At 39.5% G+C, this 18,018-nt stretch overlaps 2 protein-coding genes and 1 long non-coding RNA gene across 5 annotated transcripts; 1 reads left to right on the forward strand and 2 right to left on the reverse strand.

Moving 5' to 3' along the window:
- Nucleotides 1–205: 205 nt before the first annotated feature.
- knk (protein Skeletor knk) lies at nucleotides 206–4,005 on the reverse strand. The gene is made up of 6 exons (XM_002054350.4): nucleotides 3,444–4,005; nucleotides 2,442–2,664; nucleotides 2,011–2,358; nucleotides 1,391–1,944; nucleotides 1,111–1,333; nucleotides 206–1,044 (listed from the first exon to the last, which is right to left on the reverse strand). Exons 1-6 carry the CDS (start codon nucleotides 3,607–3,609, stop codon nucleotides 405–407), a joined length of 2,154 nt encoding a protein of 717 aa, XP_002054386.1. The 5' UTR covers nucleotides 3,610–4,005; the 3' UTR covers nucleotides 206–404.
- A 1,906-nt stretch (nucleotides 4,006–5,911) lies between these two features.
- tws (protein phosphatase 2 regulatory subunit tws) lies at nucleotides 5,912–17,846 on the reverse strand. 3 transcript variants are annotated; one of them, XM_002054349.4, is made up of 5 exons: nucleotides 17,481–17,846; nucleotides 14,022–14,213; nucleotides 7,790–7,941; nucleotides 6,918–7,721; nucleotides 5,912–6,859 (listed from the first exon to the last, which is right to left on the reverse strand). In XM_002054349.4, the coding sequence occupies exons 2-5, from the start codon at nucleotides 14,176–14,178 to the stop codon at nucleotides 6,491–6,493; spliced, it is 1,482 nt and encodes a 493-aa protein (XP_002054385.1). In that variant the 5' UTR covers nucleotides 14,179–14,213; nucleotides 17,481–17,846; the 3' UTR covers nucleotides 5,912–6,490. The 3 variants fall into 3 exon arrangements, with proteins under 3 accessions (XP_002054385.1, XP_015027684.1, XP_070062911.1); XM_015172198.3 differs by lacking the exons at nucleotides 14,022–14,213; nucleotides 17,481–17,846 and adding exons at nucleotides 12,190–12,752; nucleotides 13,683–13,852; XM_070206810.1 differs by lacking the exons at nucleotides 14,022–14,213; nucleotides 17,481–17,846 and adding exons at nucleotides 12,190–12,752; nucleotides 13,204–13,597.
- LOC138910885 (uncharacterized) lies at nucleotides 12,734–13,864 on the forward strand. The gene is made up of 2 exons (XR_011416048.1): nucleotides 12,734–12,874; nucleotides 12,958–13,864. It is a non-coding gene; the product is annotated as an uncharacterized lncRNA (long non-coding RNA).
- Nucleotides 17,847–18,018: the final 172 nt, after the last annotated feature.

The following is an 18,018-nucleotide window of genomic DNA, read 5'->3' on the forward strand; positions in this document are numbered from 1 at the left end:
TATCACACATATATATATACATATACGCAGAATTAAAATCGAATCTAATCAATAAATGCATAGTTTACAGTTTACAGTCAAATAAAAATAACAACACCTTTAAACGTTATTGGGACATCTTGTTTAGCATAATCTGGTCTATTTCCAAGTACTTAACAATACTTGACCGTGGATTCCAGGCCAGTGCCTAATCGGGACGAGTTGCTTCTGACCTATGTGAAGCTCTGCCTTTATTAACGTGCTTAAATCAAAATACTTATACATAAGATGGGCAGATATAATACATACATACATACACGCATACGCGGCAGCATTTGCTAATTGTGACTGATTGACTTAAATTAAAATTCGAATATTTCATGGATATCGTTTGAGAGGACACTATTTAGGAAAGCAGCCAGCATTCAATACGCCGGCCAAGCCACAAGCATCAGCAGAGCTGTGAGCGTTGGCAACCACGTTATGCTCAAGGATCGGCCACCGTTGCGCAAATTAGTATAACTATCGACAATGTGTATCTTCCAGCCCATGTTGCCGTGCGTAAAAGAATTGTAATAAACGGTGTCGGGCCACGTAATATTGGGCGTAATCTCGAGCAGGGCCGGGGGCTCATCGCTGCATATGTTTAGCAGGCTGCGATTGAACTTCTTGAACGTGGGAAAGTTGTCATCCAAGCGACGATCGTAGTGTTCCGGGTACCGAGATAAGCAAAGTGGTCCCGCAGCAGTGGGCTTGGGACGACCACGACGGGTGAACTCGACGCCAGCTAGAACGCGAATTTCGCTCTGCTTGGCATCCGAGAGGCGATCATAGCCGCCCTGTGGATCATCCGTTATGACCAGTGGATGATAGTGTTCCGGCGAGTGCGGATTGTTACCGCCGCGAACTTTAAAGGTATAAGTCAAGCCGCGCTTTAGATACAGTTCCGGTATCATATAGCCATTGATGTACCAGGCCAAGCCGCTTGAAACATGGCCCGTCAGGCCCTGATAGCCACGCAGACCGCCCGAGGGGCCGAGATAGGCATTAAAAGTGCGTACAGTGCTATGCAAAAAAAATAGATATATGTTATTAATGATCCGACCGTATTTAGGGAGAATCTTCACTTACGCATCCGTGATTCGAGCGCGCTCCCATAGCTGCACTGGAGTTTCCATGCGTTTTGTGAAGCTAAAGCAATCGTTAACTGGTTCTGTGGTGTTAAAGTCAATGACAATATCGCTCTTGGGATAGTGTGTATGAAAGGCGGGCTCATTGTTGGAGTCCAGCTGGCCAAAGGCCCAAATCACATAGTTGCTCCGATCCAAATAGATTTCCTTGTCGCCATCATCAGCTGCAAGTAAAAAAAACTTATCAATCAAGGCATATATTAAACGTGTCGAACACATACATGACTTGAGCGTGCGCCTAAAGCTAATGGTATTGATACCATCCTTGCGAGCATATGTGTTCAGCTGAAAGCTATCCAGGCCGCCCACGACATCATCTCGACAGACGCCCTTATTCTGGCCCAGGACCTGTACGCATGGCGCCAGCGATGTGATATTATAGTCCACTGTGTAGCCCCTGATATCATCTATATAGGCCACAACTACATCGGCACCAATCATTTGACTGGAAACATCCGAGCCCGAGATGCCAAAGGACATATAATCCGTTTGGGCCACCTGACCGGAGAGCTGGAACGTGATTTGCGGTCCGAACACCTCCCACGACACTTGTAAATCTTTGTGCAGCTGTCGGCAATTGGGCAACGAGAACTCGTACGGCGTAATCTTCACCAACGATGGTGGCACATTTAGGCCATCCGGTATCAGCACGTGCCCATAATTCTCATTGTCGGCCACATCGTAGACGCTTATCCAATCGATGTCGAAGATCGTCTTGTCGCCAGGCAGCTCCAGCTCAATGGTTTCTTTTGTGTAGGTGCGTATAGGGTCGAGGCTGCATTTAAAAATTGAGTTTAGAGACCACAGTCGGTAGGATTATGTGAACATATGGATAACTCACTAGCCGCGCTCGTCGGGCATCTTGCTGCCCCGACTCGATGGCTGGGCGCCCACGCCTGTCCAGAAAAACGTGCGCTTGCCACGCCCATCATATGTAAAGTCCTTAATGCGTATGGTCTTTGAGTCCAAGATCTCAATGCTGCTGCTGCTCACATTGTGGTTGCGCTTGGAGAAGGTGCCGCCGGATTGGGGCCGTGGCGGCTCGAATTCTTCGGGTATATAAACATCGCCAAAGTTGTTCTGATTGTTCAAATCGTAGACCGCGAGCCACTTGATCTCGGTCATCTTCTTGCGATCGGGCAGCGTTAGGGTAAAGTCCTTGTTATGATAGCGGTCCAAAATGTTGGTTCTGCGATGGGCCGAAAATAGAGTTAATGAGAAAATTAGCATAATTAACAATGTAAATAGTTTATGTAACTAGTTTACACTCACTTGCCATACTCATCGGGCACTATAAAACCTTGCGGCCCGGGTCGATTGCTGGCGCCGGCCCAAAAGAACGTATCCGCCCCGTTGCCATCGTAATTGAAGCCAACTATAAGAAACGTATACTCATTGACGGCGTAAACGTCGCCAGACACCTGATGATGATACGAGTTCAGCTTGCCCAGATATTTGCCCCGATACGGACCATCCTCCTCTTCGCCCTCAGCGGCTAAATTAGAGAAAAGTCAATAAATAAAGCAATTCTTAAAAAATTGTTGTTGCCCTGGAAACCATATTATATATTGGTGCGATATTTACTCACAGGCTCCTAACTAGCAATGCTGAGATTGTTGAAGATATATTGATATGAAAACTCATTTTTTGGCTTTGCTTAGGAGCTCTATTATCTAGATGTTATCTAGTGTTTCCTCAATTAACATAGTTTAACCAAATGCTGCTCCTACAAAAACTTTGTTTTCGACTGATATACTGGCTAGATCCAGGCAGTTTGCATATATGTATGTACTGCCTGCTAGCATACACCATATAGCTTAAAAGCTAAGTGATTAGTTAGTTAGTTTCTATGCATGATAAATTAAAAAAAAAAAAATCATCTGCAAATGTATGAAAGTCCAATATTGTAACCACGCAACAACAGACGCTGACTAATGCTGCGGTATTTCATTTAATTTACTGCCACTGGGCCAGAGTGGCGGCAGCCATTGTCTCTGATCTCCCAGTTGCCGTGAAACCGGCAACCAACAGCAGCAGCAGCAGCAACAGCAGCAGCAGCAGCAGCAGCAGCAGCAGCAGTAGACACGCATAGACCAGTTTCGCTAGTTTCCGACGAAAGTGAATTTGTTTTCGCTGCTGTTGTTATTGCTGTAGGCAGCGTTTTTCTTTAACGTAACAAGCATTCAAGTTTCTCTTTCTTTTGTGGTTCATTACGATTTTTGCTATAGACACAGACTAAAATACACAAATATGCATGTACTTATATGTACTCACATGCAGCTGTGTTAAGGCCGAACAGGAAAAGCGTCACAAGCGCCAATAATAGTTGTTGTCGCAGTTGGCGTCGCTGACGCAGCGCTGCTGCAGTCCGCCCACTGGCAGCGATAGGGACGGCGCAGTCGCAGCACTGACAAAGAACGCGTTGTCTTGTCAATGTCATTGCGCGGTTGGCGTTGCACTCTCTCGCACTTATGCTCTCCCCGCGCTCAGTTCCACGTAGATATTTTGCAAATCGTAGCTAAGCTTCGTTCAGTTTTTTCTGCTTTCACACTCGAAATAGTATTGTTAATTAAATGCACGCACTATCATTTTAAACAAGTATTTTCTATGTTGATTTTCTTTTGCATCACTTTTCTTGCTTCCGTGACGAATTCTGAAGTTGGATTTGTTGTTGCGTACTTTTTTTCTTAAGGTCGTTTCGTCATTCGCATGCGTTGCGCTTGTGTTATTATTATTAAATTGTCCAAAACTGGTTTTACGTTACGGCTCCGGCGACCAAAAACCAACAGCAGTAGGCAGCGACAGCAAAACGAACTGCGCGCTTAAGCTGCTCAAAAACGACTGGTGAGCGGCCGTTAAGAGTTTCTTGTAACTGCTTCTGCGCGCAGCTTTCGGAGATTGCCAAGCCCTGCTCTCTTGCGCGCTCAAAGTTTGAAAGCCGCGCGTGCGCTGCATTGCAATGGAGACAGCATGTTATGCGTGTAACGGTTTTTTCGTTAGCACTATATGTAAAATGCGAGGTGGGAAATGTATGTTTCTAAGCTTCGTGCATTTTTAACGAAATTAAAAATAAAAGCCAAAAATGAACTAATCACAGTTTCAGAACAATGGATAATAAATGGATTTAAGACAAATTTATTGTCTATTGATTTTTGTTTTTTTTTTAACTTTTTTCCCATTTCATAGTAAAACAACCGGCAACAAATTGATTTTCTTGCTTGCAAAACTAAACATCGTACTGTTTTCTTTTATTTGATTTACCATTTATATAGCAATTCAATAAATCTTTTTAAAACTAATCAATTGCAGTTATTTGTTTTATTCTGTTCTGTTTTTTTTTTTTTTTTAGCAATCGCAACAGTCGTGCTACCGACTTGGGTTTTAGTTCATTTTATGAATGGATTTAATTATAACTTTCTTGTTTATTCACTGCAAAAATTGTATTGCGATTTTATTTACAAAAAGGCGTGTTTCGATTTTATGATTAAAATGTCCGTTGCCTAACAAAAAATAGGCCATAAGTTGTTGCAAACTAATCATTGCTGCAGAGAAATTGTGGGCGTGTGTGTGTGTCTGTCTGTGTGTGTGTGTGTGTGTTGTATTTGTCTGAAACAAAATGTACATTATATGTATTAAAAATAGAATTTTCACTTAAATTGTAAACGAATTTCACACGATTTTATTACAAACAAATCATTTTTTTTTTCCTCCTTTTTTTGTGTTTATTATTTTTGGGCTTAATGCTTATGAATGTAACTGTTATTCCTCCTGCTTTCTATTACTGTATAACTAGTTCATTGAAAATACATATTATTTAATACATAATTTATTTCATAAGAAGCACATTTTTGTTATCATTTATGCGTTTACATTCCACTTTTGAACTCGCTTTCAATGCCTGCCAACTCTTCTCATATATATATACACATAATATATATATATATTATATATATATTTATTTATTTTTTTATATATATTATGTATATTTATATTCTTCAATTATTATTTAACATTTTTAGCGCACACTTTTGTTAACACTAGACGCTAGATAACCTAAGAAAGTCAACCGGTTGTGCATGACGGGACGGTCAACAAGTTGAATTATTGAGAATAAACTTTACAAAACAAATATGACTGCAGAGCTATGAAAAGAAAATCCACCAGATCAGGGTCGTAGCCGTGATGAGCAGGTGAGGGAGGGGGGAGGCTTGTGGCTATATGCTGAAATTGTTGGTCTTGGACGCATGCACGCAAAGTGTAACTAAAAATAAAAATACTTAGCTTAAAATGTAGCGTATAAAAGTAAGTGGGTTTTAGCAAGACATTAAATTATAGAAATTGAGAGCACTAATTAGATGTTTAACTTAGATTGTGATTTATAAGTTTTCTCATAAATATGCATTATTTGTAAGATTGCATATTTATAATTTATTTTAGTTTGAATTAAGTTTTGTTTTGTTTCGTTTTTGTTTAAGATTAAATTTAAGTTTTTAGAATGAGCATTTTAATTATGTTTTGCGTGATTCTCATGAGTGATAACAGAAAAGGGGAAGGGAGGGAAAGGGCATGCGCTGATGTTGATTTTTGTTGAGATTTAGAATTATATATTAAGAGGTATGTGAGCTATATAAATTGTTTTTCGTTTTTAACAGCATGGAATGAAACTTGATCGAAAACGAAATTATAGAAATATACAACAAAACAAAGCGCACAACTTTTGTGTTCAACTTTATGATTTCCGATTTTGTTTTTTTTTTCTTTCTTGTGTTTTTAAACTTAACAAGCGAACATAAAACGAACGAGCTTGGTATTACAATATGCATTTTATGTGTGTGTGTGTTTGTGTGTGTTTTTTTAATGTTAATATTTTTGTTGTTTATTAGAAATACTTGGGCGCGTAATTATGTATACATATAAAAAATCTTGGGGGCACTACGTTGGATAATTCGATTGTTTCTTTAATTACGCTACAATGAAAATTAAATTTCTGCTTCACCATTTTTTTTAATTTTATCTATGTATAAAAAATGTTTATTTATCTTGTATCACTAAGGAAAATGTTACAAAGCTTTTGCTATGGCATTTATGTGTATGTGTTTATATGTAAGTGAGTGTATATATGTGTACATGGGTATGAGTGTGTGTATAAGGGTCCTGGAAAAACGTTAGGCAAACAGTTGATGGGAAATTTGACAGCGCTTTTGAAACAAACCAATCGAATAAACATTTAAATGAGGCGAATGTTGCCACTGTTGCCAAGGCTGTGCCGAGGCCCTAGTAAATGGCGTGGATGTGTACAATGCTTGCAATAGTAGTTTTAGCTAAAATTTGTCCTGAAATATGAACAGATTATTAGTCGCGGCCACAGCGATGATATTCTCCTCGGGATGCCAAGCAGTGTGCAAGATTTTCTTATTGAAGTCCAGACAGTCGACGCTGATTTCATCCTTCTTTCGTTTGCCGCCAGTGCAAACTTTGCGTGGCTTAAGGACTGTCTTGGGCTTAATAATGTCCCTGGATGCCTCCAGCGTGACATCCTTTTTCGAGTTACGATCAAAGACCCGGAAGAAGTTATTGTAACTGCCGGTCATAATGGAGCTATCCTTGCCATTCCAACAACACTCGAACTTATCAAAGATGCAGTCGTTCTCATACAGCGAGCACAGCTTGGCGCGTAGGTATTCATGAACCTGCAGGGAACACACATGATTATAATGAAAATCGGGTGAGACAAGTTTGGTGACTCACCGGATAAGTCTCAATGGGTTTTGTCTCCATGTGCAAGTCCCACACCTTGATGCTTAAATAGTCTCTGGAGATCATGTAGCGGCCTGAGTTACTTAGCTTGACATCACTTATGGAGCTGATAATCTCACTGAAGAAACTACGATTCGTTGGATTTTCGGGCTCCTCGAATTGTTTGCTATGGCGATCGCAAAGCGCCGCCGAGCGCATATCACATAATCGTATTGTGCCCTTGGAGCTGGAGTAGACAAACACATTGCATTCGGTCGGATGGAATTCGGCTGCGGTAATGACTTCCGTTAGCTCTTCCATGTTGGTTGGCTTGATGTCAACAATATTGTAACTCTGATTGACCACCTCCAGATGCCAGAGGTTAATACGCAAATCATCGGCCGATAGGAAAGTCTCTTGGTCAGAATTAACGCTAATTGAATTGATGTGATAGGTGTGTGCATTGGCAAAGGTGCGACGTGGCGAGGCCTCCACCATAAGCGGTACTTGCTTCACTGAAGGAACTCGTAAGGCGGTTACATTTTGTGGATCTCTAATCAGACCGTTCTCCTCTTTTGTGTTGTAGCCCTCGAACGACTTATCGCGCTCACTGACCTTCCATAATTTTACCGTTTTATCATTGGTGGACAGCAAAAAGTGCACGGGATTCTTTTGATGCAGCCATCGTATCTTATTGATTTTCTCCTCGATTTCCAGCGATTTAAGATAATCAAATTCAGGCTCGTGCGATTGGAATGTCGAATAGACATTATATTCACCGCGTCGCGGATTGGCGCTTTTCGAGGCGGGATCACGCTGAAATCAAAAAAATAACATTTAAGCAAACAATTTTATAATAAGAAATAGCTACTATTCCTATTCACCTGAAAGATGACGACGCGACCTCCTTTATCGCCCGTGGCCAGCAGCTCGCCATCGTGATTGAACTCCACGCACGATATGATATCCGCATCGGTGACATCATCGTCCAGGGCGCCCTTGATCTGTGAGAAGCACCAGGACGCCTCTCCATTACCTGTCGACGAAAAGAGTAAAACATGAAAAATAAGACCTACTATTCAATTTCACAATATTCCGTCACATCACATTGCCTAACTAAAAGTTCGAAATAAGTGCTTGTCACATTTGATTTTCGCTCTCGCCCAAAATACAATCAATAGCCTCAGCTTTAGCTGTAGCTGCCAGAGGACAACGATGACGTCTGCCCTGCTCAAATATTTACTAATGACGCCATTTCCAGCCACTGTCGGCTTTCAGCTTTTGGCTTTAAATTGCTTTAAACACTGCCGCCCGTCAACAGGATATACGAGCCTTATTCATGCACACACAAAAAAATATATATATATATTATGTTCAGCTCCTTTCTGCACTGTTTGCCAGCCACTTTTTGCGATTGCTGCACGTTGTGTAAACGTGGTGCATAATGTTTTCATTTCAAAAATGTGTTTGACTCTTATTTTTTCATACATTTCCTGTTTCTGTGAATTGTTTCAGTTGCTGAGCCTGATACCATTGAATACCCCGCATACCTCATGTAAAACAGAAATGCAAAAGGCTACACAAGAGGTACTCACTATTATAATAACATCTTTAGCAAAAGTACAATATATTTGTATAATTCCTGTATGTCGAATGTATATAGGTTTTTGATGATCAGTTTTTAGGGACATGGTTCGGATCACGAATATATATGTAACACATACTGTTACGGCATTTAATACTTAATATTTGTTATTTATTGCTGGGTATATTTAGCGCGTACTTTATTTGCCGCTGCTCCTTCGACATATTCATACGCCTGCCTGGCCAGCGCAGAGATTGTCTGTTTTACATTTTTTCTGCCTTTCAACTGACACTCTATGCTGATTACAATACATGGCTTTTCAAAGCGCCACTGGCGACGTCATGATTTGATTGACGAACCCAAGCTGCGCTCCGTTGACAATAATGGGATCAGTCAGTTAGTCAGTCAGTCAATTATATGGTCCGGCCTTTTATTTGCTGGCATTCGTAACGATTACGTTGCCAATACGAACACCCACCGACCCAACGACCCGGTCACACAGTTTGGCAGTCATTGAACTCATTTCTTTGTGCTTAGTTAGAATTGAAAGTGCTAAAGATATGTAACTGCTAAACTAGAATGAACACAATAACTAGAATTGAATATACACATATATAATATATATCCATGAGACAGCCACAAACAATAACAGCAAAATAAAACAGAGCACCACGCACACGCACACGCACAACGTGGCGGCAGACTGTTTTCCGGGTCAAGGCAATTAAACATGCCCCAAGTTTTAGGTAATATTCCGTAAACGAGGACAAACCAAAAATTACTATTTCTCTTATATTTAAAATGAGCAAACAAATGCAAGGCAGTAGGAAGCATCTTCGGCCGGACGGAATAGTCTTGATTGGGAGGATGAGCGATGGCCCGATCCTCTGTTATATGCCGTGGACCCAACGTATGTCTCGTACAGCAAATATCTAATAGTATATACAGTTCTAAAGCATTTAGGTTTTTGGAGGTTTTGATCGGGCTATAAACACAGACTCCATTCAAGAACAGAATAGACTTTACAGCAAATGTGTTTGGGTATTGCTTAGAAGGAAATGGGAATGTTTGTAAAGGTTGTTCGGCGCAAGGTTCAGATTATCTCCTAGTCCTACAAGAAGTTCCTTGTATAGAAGTTCAAGGACTTGCCGTTGTGCACAAATTATTGCCCTGTCCGGCACCTGATCAAAGATACATTTGTTCCCCCAAAATAAAGATACATGTAAGCTTCCTATTACATATGTACATATTTTTAAGCGCAGTCTTAAACATTTTAAACTAGACAACCTTGAACGGTTTAGTGCTTGGCATTACGATAGCTAATTTTGGTGTGTCTATTAATATAATCGGAACAGATTTTTGGTTTTTAGTCCAATTTACTATGCCTCAGCGAACTCACACACACAGCACACACACACACAGGCACACACATTCATTCTCGCAAGCCAACTAAATGTTACTCAAATATTGACACAATTATTTAACGCAACCACGCGATGTCACGACAACCACGGCAAACCCGCCGTCCTGGAACGAACGACCTAGAGCCATGCGCCCTCTCACGATTGTCTGCTTCTGTCTCGATAAATAGAAGCTAAAACGAGGCCGGAGGAAATACAATTTCTATTGAAAATACACTAACGCTGTGCTGATGTGAGTGCACCTTCTCGTGTTCATGTAAGTTGGCGGCATAGTTGAGTGAACGTAACCCATTCGGCCATAAGCCCAGAGGCTTCAATTTCTTAAGATGCCAAGCGGCTCTTTGTGACTTAATAACTGCTTAATTAAACACATTAGGCAGAGAAACCATTTTAAGAACAAAATGACAAAATGGTCTGATAGTATTTATAATATATTTATAACTAGCATTTCCCGGTAGGACGTGCACCAGGTATCCACATTAGTAAATAGTTCAAATTGAATCTAAACTTTTCAATTTTAAAAATATAGAAAACTAATGTCCACCACGGGTCATCGCATTCGTCATACCAGTCTCTCATTAAGTAAGCATTATAAACTAATTCACTAAAAATTAAATTGTAATGATTAAAACTGCCATGTCTACTTAGATCTGCCCCCAGCTCTCCACATCGGGCGGTCCTTTCACATTTAGCGGCTCCCTTTCCCCTGTTACCCCTCAATCAACAAACTAAGCAAAGCCGCCAACTTTGTGTTGACATTAAAATCAGAACATAAGAAATATCTTTTTTTAATTATCTTATTATGCTTTCTTATTAAAAAAGGAAGTATAATCACAAACAATTGAGCTGGCGAACTTTCACTTTCGTCCGACTTCCCTTGTATTTAGAACCCTTTGTGCTTATTTTCGACGGATTTTTGATTGATCATCGTGGAGACACTCATTCAGTCATTTAGTCAGTCAGTCAGGACAAACTGGCAATTAACTTGCAGCTAATAGGTTAATAACTGTAGGTTCTACAAAGATATTTAAAGATCAATCCCCCCCCTCCTCTAGTTTAGATCCTATGTTAACCCCCCCCCCCCTCTCTATCACTCTGTTATTTGAATGCCCTTTTAAGTAAATCAAAGTGAAAGTCTACAAACCGTACTTAAATTTTTGAAAATCGCAGAGAAAGGCGATATTTTGAGAATGAGTGTTGAAAGAAAGCAGAATAACGTCATTCTTTGCGGTTTTTCTAAATACAAGTAATGTTCATTGACTTTAAACTTTTTTTCTTGCAAAAACATAAAAAAAAATTTTCATAAGTTCTTCTTTTTACAAATGTAATTAGGAGTTGAAAACATTTCTTTTTCTTTTCCTATTTCTATCCCTGCTGTAAATCGTCCTTTGCACAAACTTTGCTGAAGTGCATTTCAGGAAATGTGTAAATAAAAGTTCGTTAAAACTTTTACATTGATTGCAGTCAATATATGAGAATAAAACGTTGTCTCATGTTTGTCTGGGCGCGCCTACCTCGACAATCGCCTGAGGGCAATAAGCGGGCCGAGAACTAGTTTTTGAATCAAACCTAATTTACACAGAACGTGTGACTACAATATAGGATACAGATACAAATTTATCTATATGCATACATTTTTCATATATGATGTATATTATGTATCTATCTATTTGTTGACCGTGCTCCCAATGTCTGTATTTGCGCAATTGCTTATGATTTAATTATACTGTTTGGCTTTTTAAATATTGCAAATGCAATTGAGCAGTTGGTAATTTTCTATCAGCTATATCAGTCAGTTTGCAAGTATGGGGTGTAAAGCAGAACTCAAAATGATAGCAAATTAAAAATGAGAAAAACTGCATTAGATCAAATATCACACATACATGCCCACAAATTGCCTATTTTATAGGTATGAATGCGCGCACATCTGGTTCAGTGTTTTTTTTTTTGTGTCTAGTATATGTATGTATATAATATATCGTGCACGTAGCAGGGGCAGTTTTCGACTCTCGCTCAATCGCAAAGATCGATGCTAACTGATAGACAGAGCTGTTTATGTACTAATAAACTAGAGCTCGGCTATTTTTTTCTTACATTTGTTTACTTCGTGTACAATTTGTTTAAACGCTGTGCTGCAACAATTTAATGCAAAAATCAAAATTCAAATCAAATCAATTCACATGCGAGCCAAATATACACAAACACATACGCACACACACAACTTTGTGTGTACGAAAGTATTCCGACAAGAAGACGAAGCAGAATTAAAACAACTTACCGGCCATGACAGTTGAACAGCTTTCGTTGAACGGCGCGCGCAAGTTAGCAGGAGGCAGAACTCAAAAGTAGCAGCAGCAACAACAACAACAGCAGCAGCAACACAACCAATCGCACACAACAAAAATAATAAGGCCAAGGAGTTGCTTTTGCGCTCTCAAACTGAAACTCTCTACCACTGTAAACGCTCTCTGGTCTACTATGGTCTACTAATGTGCGTGTGTTGGGAAACGTGCGTTTTTTTTATTGTTGTTGCTGTTGTTGTTGATGTGGAGGAGTGTTGAGCGCGGTTTCTTTTTCCGAAGGAGTTGAGCTTGGCATACAAAAGAGAAACGACGAACACAACGGAAAGCAAAAGCAAAAGACAAAACCAAAGTGCTTAACTTTCGTAGCTTTTGTTTCTGCCCTTTTTTTTTTGTTGTTGTTGTTTGGTTTATATATATATATGTATATTGTTTTTTTCTCTCTCTGCGTTTTGTTCCTACAGTCGCTGCTTAGCACAACTTAAGCACGTATACGTATTACTGGTGACGACAACGACGTCGACGACATGTGGGGAAGAAACTGCAAAGTATGGGAGTTTTTCTTTTGTACATACGCCGACAGCTTCATAGCGATGACAGCGACGGCGGCGGCGGCGACGGCGACGAGCAGCAGCAGGAACGGCAGCCGCAAGGCCTTCGTCTGTATGTGTGTGTGTGCGTGTGTGTGTTCGTTCAGCCGGTGGTTGTGCCAAATGTTATCTCGAAATTACTTTGCACTATTCTAGGCGAATCGCGGGAGCAGAGCACTACAAGTGATAAACGAGACACTGTAAAACGATATTAACGCGCCCGCATATTTGCTAAACAATGCGATTAATATTATTTATTTTGTGGCACAAAACAAACACCAACAAATCGCCGTGTAGACGTCTTCTTTTGCCGTTTCGTTTACCTAACGCCTTACGCCTTGCGTTCTGTTTTATCGCATTTTCTTCGCAAGTATATACACATGTATTTCTTTACAATCTAACCTTCAAAATATATATTCCTTGTTTAGCACTAAATCTTACAGCACGAATTGCATATTCATATTTATTTTGACATTCAGTTGCAGCTTTTGGCGTGCTGAACCGTTGCTTTGTTATAAAAGCGCGCTGACAAAACCGACGGCGTCGCTGGCGACAACGCACAATCAATATTCGATTAAAATGCGCCTCGTACTTAATGTTTTCTTTATATTTATATATTTGTTTTGGCTAAACACTGCACAGGCTAACGCGTCACGACAAAGATTATCAGCTCAGTATTGTGCTCGATGTTGAGCTCGCATGACAAATATGGCAAAAACGAAAAAAAAAAAAAAAAACCGAGATTCTAATGCTGCTCTGTTCAGCTGCTTCTTCTTCCAGTTTTTGCCGCCTCTTTTGATGCACTGCTTCGTCGCCGCCGTCGTCGCTGCGTTGCGTCGTCGTTTTTGCAAATGCGGCAGCGGCGGCCAAAATTTACGCACTTTTAAACTATGTACATCATTGCAATAATACAATTTCAATGCGGCAATAACACTTAAACGCGTTGTTAACAATTTCAACTTAATTTATGACTAATTTGTTTTGAAAATTTCAACATAAAAATGGAAGTACAAAATGTATTGCAAATTTCGCACTTTACAATAGCAGTTTCAGGCCACTAAAACTGCCGCTAACGAACGGCGTTGCGCATTCCTGCAGTGTTGGTCAATGTGTACTTTCAGTGCTCTAAAATGCGCCACTCTACAGCTGTCTGGGTTGTCGCATACTTATTCGTACATGGCGCGCAAAATGTTCAAACATTAATAAACTAGTTAACTTACTTTGCGGCCTTTTGGCACCGTTTATATTGATGGCCGTATTTAGCATGTTGCCAATCTTTGTAATGCTCGATTGTCGCATGAATGTGCGCGGCGGTATAGGTGGTGGCTGTGGATCAGGCGGCTCCAGCACTGGACTTTGTCGACCCCAGCGACCCATTTTGACGTCTGTGTTTTGCTGTTACAGTTTGCGAGCTGTAAATGAATAAAATGATCGAATCTATTAACATTCATTTTGAAGCACAATCGCACTCAAATACACTGAAGCACACAATCAGACGTATTGTATAATGGATATTTACTTAAAACTTGGTCACTTTAGGCCTTAGCACATGAGCGGATTTCGTGTTTTTCAATTTGTCAGGCAATTAACACCTGTGCCCGGCGCGCGATCCTCTTGCGCTCTCCCTCACACTGGATTTCTCTTTCTGCCCACTTGCACTTATCACGCAAATGTCGCCGACTAGATTTATTTTTCCTTCTAGATTTTGCACACAAATTAATTGTGCAAATGTGCCTGTCGTTTGTTTACATTGGACATTACGTTTACCAAATCCAAAAACAACTTCCCCATCTGCCTGGGCGAATTTTAAAACCCCCCTCAAGTCAGAACGGTATGTCTCGGTACGTCTAGAGGTGTGTCTGACGTCGGTTTAGCGCTAATGTGCCATATTTTAATGATTAGTTATTCGCATCAAAGTAGGAAAGTTGAGTGCTTAACCTTTTGTGAAGAATCGCAATAAAATATATTTCATATATTTGATTATATAAGTATTTAAAAGCTTAACATTAAAAATTAGATCAATAAGACTAGGTAAATATGATATTCTCATAAATATATATAATATATATATATTCTCATTCAAATTAATAACAAAGAAATGGCAAATATTTAATATTTGTAGAAAGTCTCGGAAAAACTTCAGCGTGGAAAATTGTTATCGCATAGGGAAGCATGCAACAAGTTGATCCGAGGCATGCGCCCTAAGATGGACAGCAAAACAACATGTGAAAAAGACGAAATACTAAGGAAAAGAAAAGCCAACATGGCATTCTAATCCAATTAATGGGCCAACGTCTCAATGAGCTGTTGGGAAACGTGAGTAAGCGCGTGGCGAACGCATTAAATGAATTTAGGGAAAATTGTTTTTCCTTGCAAGAGCTCTAGAAATTGGCGTCGTTAGAATATCGAAATGGGGGAAATGTGAAATGTCATTGAAGTTCAAAATTAAACATGCACAATGCAAAATTAAAAAAAAAAACAAAATAAACAACAACAACGACAGCCAAATTTGTTAAGTTAAATTTCAGAAATACTATAATAAAAATATAAAATGTAAATGTTTTTTCTTTCTTCCCTCTATGCTGTTTGGCTTAGTCACAGCCACAAAACAAAACAAACAGCGGCAAATTTTTAAGAAATAGCAAATTATGCTGTCATTGTTTTCTCTTTTTGCAATACTCTTCCACACTTGCAGCCTATATACTTGTCACAAAGTTTGTAACATGAAAAAATTGAAGTCTGCACTACAAGCGAAATACACGTGAGCAGAAACTCTAGATCCAAATCTGGGTTTTCATACATCTCAGGAACTCGGATCTTGTAGTTAAGGAACAACAAAATGAGGGTTCTATACAGCTTACTCTAGATGAAATAAAAATTCTGCACATGAAAATTGCATGAGAACTCTATAAATTCATCAAAGTTCTTGCTACACATGTATTTGCGCATATGGACACACTTCTATGGGTTGTTTATTATTAACGATTTCTGGTAACTTACAAAAACAACATGGCCAATTAATCAGGCAGGGTATATCGAGTGTCGATATGTTACACAAAATGTGCTGAAGTGCAAAAGACAAGAGATTGCGATCAGAGCAAACTCAACGGAAGGAAAACGAAAACAAAAACGAATAAAAACGAAAATTAAATTATTTTTATTTAAACATTTGTATGTGCGTATGTACATTGTACATATTTATATATTGCTTAGCAATAATATAAGCATTGAAGGTAGCCCCCAGTTTTGGTTTTGTTTATTTTTAAAAGAATGTGAAGGAAATGCTGAAAATTCATTAGCAGACGCACACACACACACACACACACACACACACGCTGCGACCGGGGCGCCTTAAAATAGACAGGAGGACAATTTGAAAGTCCAGTCGCACGTGCAACACGAGACCGACTCCTGTACCCCCACCCTCACCACCCCCACCCGTCTGTACACTTTGCGTAAATATTTTTGGATGCTACCTTTAAACAAGTCAATCCACACTCAGTTTAAAGCGAGTGGGAGAGAATAGAATCATTTATATTTAGACGATTTCATTGGAGCGTATGCCAAAGTGTCCATAAACCAGGATGTAATGGTACCTGCGTATGTTTTGCAATCAGTTGTCACCTGCCCCGGCTCCACAAACAGTCAGTGATAGGGATAAAGCAAGGCTGAAGGCGAGATCTACTTGGCTTTGACGGTGGCAATATCATATCTATAGACAGATAATAAACAAATATCTATGCATGGATCGATGGGCCAATATTGTTGCTTATCGCGCTGTGTGAGCTGTTCGTCTAATTAATGCACTAAATAAATAAATGCCGAAACTAATTAAGCTTTTGACAAAAATAAAATTGCTTTTGAGGTGTATTGCGCACATACAACTGACAGGTCTTAAGCTAAACAAATTACATGCCCAGTTATCATTATGGAGTTAGATAAAAGCGCGTGTTGCGCTTGTTTTGCCAAGCAATTTGAATGAATTTGGTTGTAATTGATGCAAACAGCTTAAACAAATATTTTTTATTATTTTTTTTTTGGCATAGAATTTAGCTGGTGACAAAATAGCTGCCATTAATTGTTGTTATAGAATGAATTTACGTTTTCAATTTATATGGCAAATACAACTGCTGCTACTGTTTTTTTTTTTTTAATTTTTTTTTTTTTGAGTGAAACAATGTTGTTAACCTCAAAAGCCGCCAAGAACGTCAACAACTAAAACTTGGATCGCACGTACAAAGCGGCATGGCGGAAGGGGTGCTGTGAGCTGTACGGGGGCTTGGGCTCTAAAACGGTATGGGGTTACCTTTGTTATGTGTACTGTGTATATGATATCATTATGCGCACACACGCACACATACGCATATATGACACTAAGTAAATGCACAAAGCTACGTAGGAACTTATTACAGATCCGCACATAACTTATTAGCGTAGTTTAGCTTCGTTTGGCGAAACTTGCCAAAGTTTTCTGTTATTTATTATTACATATTGAAACAGCTGTATTGCCATAAAATAGTAGAGAAAAAAAGTGACAAAATCACACGCGCACATAAGCCAAAAATGTTAAAACAGATCTCTAAAAGCTGACACAATTTGCATTTATGCATATATTTTCTTTTATTCGATTTGCCCTCACTTATAAAAACGGTTCAGTCGTATTTCAAATTTTAAACTACCTGAAGTAACTGGCAGATGATGCGTTACACTTGAATCGATTTTATCGCCTGTTTCGTCTTATCATTTGTTGCTCTTTTCTTTTAATTTGTCTATTTCTTTTGTATTGGATTTCTGTGCGGTTTTAAGTGTGGTTTGTTTTGCTATTGCCCAAAGATGTATGTGTAACAGTTAACGGTAATCTTCACGCTGTTATCAACACTGTTCAATTGTTTATGATCACTTGCACTTCAAAATTGAACTTGAAAAGGAAAGCCAAGCGCGTATGGCACATGCACACATTCGCCGCGCGCTTGACAAAGGCACTAAATCTGATTTAAATTTTATCCAACTTGGACGCAACGCAAATCAAAAAACCGCAAAAGCGAAACAGTCAACGCGGCGTCGTTAAAATTAGCACTAAACTCGCATGCGTCGCCCAGCGAATGTGCGGCCTATGATTTCTACTAACTTGTACAGTGGGGCACGGCTTAAAAGAATCTATTTACATATGCCAAATTTGTAAGAAAATAATGTGCTTCAAATTAGTACAATAACTCT

The sequence above is a fragment of the Drosophila virilis genome, chromosome 2, assembly GCF_030788295.1.
Source record: "Drosophila virilis strain 15010-1051.87 chromosome 2, Dvir_AGI_RSII-ME, whole genome shotgun sequence".
In the NCBI taxonomy this organism is placed as follows: Eukaryota; Metazoa; Arthropoda; class Insecta; order Diptera; family Drosophilidae; genus Drosophila; species Drosophila virilis.